The sequence below is a fragment of the Oryzias melastigma genome, linkage group LG1, assembly GCF_002922805.2.
Source record: "Oryzias melastigma strain HK-1 linkage group LG1, ASM292280v2, whole genome shotgun sequence".
NCBI lineage: Eukaryota > Metazoa > Chordata > Actinopteri > Beloniformes > Adrianichthyidae > Oryzias > Oryzias melastigma.
The window spans coordinates 30,706,781-30,713,918 of record NC_050512.1 but is presented as its reverse complement, the minus strand read 5'-3'; the positions used below and the strand labels follow the sequence as shown (position 1 = coordinate 30,713,918).

At 44.9% G+C, this 7,138-nt stretch overlaps 2 protein-coding genes across 4 annotated transcripts in view; one reads left to right on the top strand and one right to left on the bottom strand.

The window, feature by feature from the left end:
• Positions 1-7,138, bottom strand: part of LOC112157183 (B-cell receptor CD22) — an 821,740-nt gene that overhangs the window by 751,249 nt on the left and 63,353 nt on the right. The window lies entirely within an intron of this gene.
• Positions 1-7,138, top strand: part of LOC112157176 (myosin-9) — a gene marked incomplete in the record, with an annotated part of 28,377 nt that overhangs the window by 15,789 nt on the left and 5,450 nt on the right. The window contains 15 exon segments of the mRNA XM_036214118.1: positions 85-216; positions 318-524; positions 599-736; positions 1,320-1,443; positions 1,507-1,678; positions 1,758-1,970; positions 2,042-2,186; positions 2,258-2,464; positions 3,313-3,417; positions 4,110-4,262; positions 4,342-4,590; positions 4,677-4,889; positions 4,968-5,180; positions 6,655-6,816; positions 6,904-7,032. Coding sequence (XP_036070011.1) covers positions 85-216; positions 318-524; positions 599-736; positions 1,320-1,443; positions 1,507-1,678; positions 1,758-1,970; positions 2,042-2,186; positions 2,258-2,464; positions 3,313-3,417; positions 4,110-4,262; positions 4,342-4,590; positions 4,677-4,889; positions 4,968-5,180; positions 6,655-6,816; positions 6,904-7,032 — 2,562 coding nt within the window.

Genomic DNA, 7,138 nt, shown 5'->3' with positions numbered 1-7,138 from the left:
TGAGGTTAGCCTTGTTAGAAAAATTAGAACAAACGTATTTATATTAATTGATTATCATAAATCTTGACTTTTTTCACTTTTCAGGTGAAGCCTTTGCTGCAGGTGACGCGACAGGAGGAGGAAATGGTTGCCAAGGAGGAGGAGCTGCTGAAGGTGAAGGAGCAACAGCTGGAGGCCGAGAAGAGGGTCAGAGATTATGAGTTAAAGCAGCAAGAGGTAGGAAAACACCACAGAATTTGGAGCTTTTAATTATTAATATAAATAAATGTCTGAAAATTGGAAAAAAAATGCCTCTGATTTGTCCTCCTCCGCATCAGCTGACCGAGGAGAAGCTGGCTCTTCAGGAGCAACTTCGGGCCGAGACGCTGCTGTGCACCGAAGCGGAGGAGATGAGAGCCCGTCTGGCCGCCAGGAAGCAGGAGCTGGAGGAGATCCTGAGCGACCTGGAGTCTCGGCTGGAAGAGGAGGAGGATAGGGTCGTTCAAATGCAAACGGAGAAGAAAAAGATGCAGCAGAACATCAACGTCAGTCAAGTTCAAAACATATTTCGTTTTCAAAAAATACGCACTAATGTCGGATTTATTTCGTGGTTGTTCAGGAACTGGAACAACAGCTGGACGAAGAGGAAGCAGCCAGACAGAAGCTTCAGGTGGAGAAGGTTACGACTGATGCCAAGCTGAAGAAACTGGAGGAGGACATCATGGTGCTGGAAGACCAAAACGGCAAGCTGAACAAGGTCTGTTCGAATGGTCTGGAGCAGGGATGTCGAGCTCGATCGCACAAGGAGCCACAATCCAAAACTCACCTTAGGTCGCGGGTCCAACAGGATAAACATTTATTGAACACTCCAAAACTACATTTTTAGAACTTGAGAAATGTAACTTTTTAGGAAAATTATGGAGGGCTTCTGGTTACTTCTGGCTCCTCTGGCTAAATTACCCAAAACAGCTAGCATATAGGTGAAAAATTAGCTAAAAATAGTCCAAAAAGCTATAGGAATTACAGTTTTTATAACATTAAAACCGTAACATTTTAACATAATTATGAATAATACAAAGGGTCTTATTCCAGAGTAAATCAACTTGAACCTTAAATAACCTTTAAAGTTTTACTCTCCATAAAAATATATTTTTTTTTCAAAATTATACAAGTTAGAAATGAGCGAAAGATGACATCGGACCATCAATAAAATAAAATGATCTGGAGGGCCGGATAGAATTATCTGGAGGGCCGGATCCGGCCCCCAGGTCTTGATTTTTGATTGTCTTTGTAAAACATTCAGATAAAGTAAATGCTGCACCATTTTACTCCATCTGCAGGAGAAGAAGCTTCTGGAGGAGAGGATCTCCGAGTTCACCTCCAACATGACGGAGGAGGAGGAGAAGTCCAAAAGTCTGCAGAAGCTCAAGAACAAACATGAAGCCATGATCACAGAACTGGAAGGCAGGTGTCTCTGAAGCTGCAGATTCTTTGAGGAATAAAGTTTAACCAATAAAAATCCTTCAGATCGTCTGAGAAAAGAGGAGAAGATGCGTCAGGAGCTGGAGAAGAACCGACGTAAGCTTGAGGGCGACTCGTCCGAGCTCCATGACCAGATTGCAGAACTGCAGGCCCAGATCGACGAGCTCAGAGCTCAGCTGGCCAAGAAGGAGGAGGAGCTTCTGGCTGCACTTGCAAAGTGAGTGAAATGCAAAAGCTTCCTCTGGAAACACAAACTTCAGTGCAACCAGTTCTTTCTGAACTTCTTCTGACTGCAGGATCGAGGAGGAAGCTGCAGCAAAGAACGCGGCCCAGAAGAAAATCAGGGAGCTGGAAGCTCAGAACACTGAGCTCCAGGAGGACTTGGAGCTGGAGAAGCAGGCGCGCTCCAAGACGGAGAAACAGCGGCGAGACCTGGGGGAGGAGCTGGAAGCCCTGAGGGCCGAGCTGGAGAACAGTCAGGACACCTCTTTAGTCGTGACGCAGCTCAAGTAATGCTCCTCATGGTGCTGAAGGATCCTGCCGATCCACATCTTCTCAAACCAGTCTTCTGTCCATGCAGGGACAAGCGAGAGAGTGAACTCAATCAACTGAAGAAGACTCTGGAGGAGGAGGCGCACGCTCACGAGCAGCTGATGGCTGACATGAGACAAAAGCACAACCAAGTGTTTGAGGAGCTCAACGAGCAGCTGGAGCAGACCAAACGGGTAAGGAACGCCGGAGACGACTCCTCTGCCCGAGTGGGAGCAAAGCTGAACCTGGTGGCGTGTTCCTGCAGAGCAAAGCGTCCGTGGAGAAGACCAAGCAGGCGCTGGAGAGCGAGCTGAACGAGCTGCAGATCGAGCTGCAGTCGCTGACGCAGTCCAAAGGAGACTCTGAACACCGCCGCAAGAAGGCCGAGGCTCAGCTGCAGGAGCTGGAGATCAAATCCACCGAGAATGAGCGGCAGAAGAAGGACCTTTCTGACAAGCTGACAAAGATGCAGGTACGGACGGAGAGTTGGTGGGACTGCAGTGGAGGAGGAGCTGTGTTGAACACCTAACCCTCCAACCCTGAGGTCCTCCAGCACTGGCTAGTGGTTGTTCCACAGGAGAGGCCTCGCTTACGGTCCTCACCTGTGGAACGGCAGCCTGCTGGAGAACCTGAGAGCCGCACAGGTTGTAGAGGTTTTAAAGAGGATCCCAGGACTTTTGTAACTGTATATTCTGAACTTTGTTTTGATTTTATTATTTCCTTTGCTTAAAACATTTTAAAGTTAAACTTTTAACTTATTTTTTATTTTATTTTTTTTTAAATACCAGCATTGTTGATGTACTATTCCATCGTCAATATACAATCGTTGGTATACAATCCCATCGTTGGTGGACTATCCCCATCATTAATATACCAACCATAGGGGTGCAGGGAAAATTCAAATCTATAATATTTTGCAATATTTCATTTGGCAATACTTGTATTGATTTTAAATGCTGACAAGGTGGTATTTAATTATTTGAGATATGTATTATATCGTGAGACTGATGTGTTTCGCATCAAAAGATTCTTGCCAAAACACACCCCTACCACCCATCTTTAATCTTCTACCGATCCATTATTCTTGGGCTCCCCTTGTGTTGGGGTGGGTGGGGGGCTGTTGCTGCAGGGTTCATTCTCATCGAGGCGGCTGGGGTCTCTATGGTCCGTAGACGTTTTGTCGTATCTGGATGCAGCTGTGTTTAATTATGGTTATTTGGTACATTTGTGATGCTCGGTGTGTGAATTAATGGGCTTTCAACCTGTTAGTGAAAATGTAAAAAATAAACTTTTTCTGTTTGTTTGTTTTTTTTGTTTTAGGCTGAGCTGGAGAACGTGAACGGTTTATTGAGCACCATAGAAACCAATGCCAGCAAAACCAGCAAGGAGCTGAGCTCAGTCCAGTCCCAGCTGCAGGACACGCAGGTATGAAGACCACACCTGTTCCTCTGACCCAGTCTGTGGAACCTCAACCTGAACACAAAGACACTTTGAAGCCAAACGATTAGAAAACACCAACTCTTTACTGTCACCCGTCTCTGTGTAACCTCTGTGACCAATCCTCCTGTATGCAGATGATACGATCCTTGTAGCTAATGTGACGGACTAAATACTCAACATTCCGGTGGTCAATCAGAACTCGTTGGTGCTTAAGATCTCCAAGACGGAGAAGTTGCGCGGTAGAGTCAGAGGGAGAATAGCTCGGATTATTTTCTCCAAGCCTTCATGATCCAGAGCTAGCAGGTCTAGCAGACACCCAGCTATTAGCCAAAATAAAAAACTGTCCTTTTCAAGGACATAGTATCTGCAGAGCGGCAGGAGCTCATTAAAAATTCACTTCTGCTTTGTGGGTGGGACTGTTGGCATGGAGCAACCCCACCCCCTCTTCCTCTCCTGTTGCAGAGAGTCATCCGTTTACAAGCTCTCCTGTTAGCTTACAGCCCATCACATTTTTTTTCAAATACGAGAAAACTTTTGAATCTTGATGGCATTGGGTTAAGTCTACATCAAAGTTGGTTGACCTTTGACCTCAGGAAGAAGGTGTTTGACACTTGAGGTGCTTGGAGGCTGTTGGTGCCGTTTCTGACTCTGTGGCGCTTTCTGGACTGAAACTCCAGGAGCTGCTCCAGGAAGAGACCCGTCAGAAGCTGTCCCTCACCAGCCGCCTGAAACAGATGGAGGAGCAGCAGAACGGCCTGAGGGAGACTCTGGAGGAGGAGGAAGAGGCCAAAAGAAACGTGGAGAAGCAGGTGGCCTCCCTTCAGGCCCAGGTGAGTCCATCACATCGCATCTTTTCACTGCAGACGCCAAAAGCCCTTCAGAGGCATTTGTGGTTTCACTCGCCTTCAGCTGGCAGATGCGAAGAAGAAAATGGAAAGCGGAGCTTCGCAAGTTCAAGAGGCGGAGGATGGCCGCAAGAAGCTCCAGCGAGAGGTGGAGAGCCTGGTGCAGCAGCTGGAGGAGAAGACGGCCGCCTACGACAAACTGGAGAAGACCAGGACCCGCCTGCAGCAGGAGCTGGACGATCTGCTGGTGGACCAGGACCAGCTGAGGCATGTTGTTAACAACCTGGAGAAGAAGCAGAAGAAGTTTGACCAGGTGACTCAGAATCTGCCCCTTACTCGACATTAAATCTGGTGTTCAAACAATGACTGAGTTTCTTAAATGATTGTTCGTCTTTGTAGATGTTGGCAGAGGAGAAAGCCATTTCCAGTAAGTATGCAGAGGACCTGAACCGGGCCGAGGCTGAAGCCAGAGAAAAGGAAACGCGAGCGCTCAACCTGATGGGCGAGCTGGAGACCATGACGGGACTCAGGGACGACTTGGAACGGGGCAACAAACTCCTCAAAGCAGAAATGGAGGACTTGATCTCTTCTACTTCCGGTTTCAACAAGAATGTGAGGCTCAACGTTGGAGATGTTTTCCTTATCCTGGAGGCTGGAGCCAAACAAATCTTTTTTTTTTTTTCGTTTCAGGTTCATGAGCTGGAGAGGTCGAAGCGGGCCATGGAGCAGCAGCTGGAGGAGATGAAGCTTCAGGTGGAGGAGCTGGAAGACGAGCTGCAGCTGACCGAAGACGCTAAGCTGCGTCTGGAGGTCAACTTGCAGGCCATGAAGGCGCAGTTGGACAGAGACCTCCAAGCCAAAGAGGAGCAGGGAGAGGAGCGGAGGAAGCAGCTGGTTAAGCAGGTACGATGGACAATGCATTCGGGAAACGTCTTCATTTAAAGATGATCATAAACAAAGACTAGAAAAGTTCCACTACCTGCGATAACGCTAGTGTGGATGCTTTTTGCTGAATGTGATCGCTGAAGATGCTAAAGCTATTTGCATGATGCTAAAGTTGCTAAAGGACTTAAAGTTGGAGAAACTGAAGAAAGTGCATCAAAAATTTGAAGATTTTCTTGAAAAATAAAAAAAAATAAAAATGTGTTTATGGTCTGCCCTCAGAATTAGCCCAAAACCTCAGATGCCAAATTAGCCAAAAAAAAAAGTGAGCATTTTGTTAAACTTTAGCGTAACTCCTAATTAGCTTACAAATCCTCAGTAGATGCCAAATTGGGCAAACAGAGCTAACATGTCGCTGAAATAGTAGCACTTAAGACCTCAGTAGATGTCAAATGCTAAAATACAAGCTTAACTCAGAATGAGCCTTGCAAACATCAATAATGTCCTTAACATTATTGTATGTGCCACATTAGCTAAAAAGCTAGCACATTGCTAAAATGTTAGCTTAGCTTAAAATTAGCTCAAAATAACTCTGTATATCCAAAGATGCCAGCACGTTGCTAAAATGCCCAAAAAACTTCAGTTGATGCCAAATTAGAAAAAAATGTTTGTGTTGGTAAAATATTAGCTAAGCTCATATTAACCTTAAAACGTTCAGCATGTTAAGGACATTATTGCTACTGCTGTCTTTGATACCAGACTTGCAGAAAGTGCACAAATATTTAAAGAATTGCATTTGAAAATAAATGCAAAGTTTGCTCAATTTCAATCAAAAAAAATATATAAAATAATAAATTTTAAAAATCGGATTTCAAATTGGCCAAAAAAGCTAACACAATGCTAAAATACTAACTTAACTAAGAATTAGCCCATAAATGCTCTGTATTTACTAAAAAAGCGAACCCATTGCTAAAATGTTAGTTTAAGTCCAAATTAACCCAAAAACCACTCAAAACCAGCCTCAAAAATCACAGTGGCATCAAAGTCCTTAACATGCTGAACATTTTGATATTGTATAGGTTTGTGTGCAAAAGTGTATGAATTTTGTCAAAACAATTGCACAAATTCTGTAAAATTTCACAAATTGCGTAAATTGAAACGATGTCAAAAGTAAAAGTGTAAATTTCCCGAACATGCTGAATGTTTTTTATTGCATAAATTGCAGAATTTTTAAAAGTTGCCATTTTTTTTCAATGGGACTGAAAAATCACATAAATTGGCATAAAATCTTAAAACCCATAAAATGCACGAATACTAATAGTAAAAGCAAGAAAGTCCTTAATGAGCTGAACGTTTTGATACCAAGATTGCAGAAATTGCTGAAAGTGTAATAGAGTTCTCAGAAATAAAAAAACTTATGGAAACAAAAAGGAATCAGGATCACTATAGTGTGATTGCTTACAAAGCATCCACACAAAATCCTGTCCTTTCACAGGTGCGCGAGATGGAAGTCGACCTGGAAGAGGAACGCCGACAGCGCAGTCAGGCGCTCACATCCAAAAAGAAACTGGAGATCGACCTTGCGGATCTGGAAGCGCAGATCGACCTCGCCAACAAGGGGCGTGACGACGCCCTGAAGCAGCTGAAGAAGCTCCAGGTAAAGCCCTCAGAAGTGGTTGAACCACATGTGAAGAGCGGATGATTTCTGAATCCACTCTGAGGTTTGTGTTTTTCTGAACTCCAGGTCCTGCTGAAAGAACAATCGAGGGAGCTGGAGGATCTCCGTCTGTCCAGAGATGAAGCCGTTAACACAGCTAAGGAGACGGAGAGGAAGCTCAAAGCTTCGGAGGCAGACTCTCTGCACCTCCAGGAGGTAAGAGGCCAGGGATGAACCTGATGTCTGCAGGACTGGTTTCCTCTAAAGACGACACACTTTTGGTTAGAGGGGAGAATCTGCAAATGTTCACTGCCAAAGAATC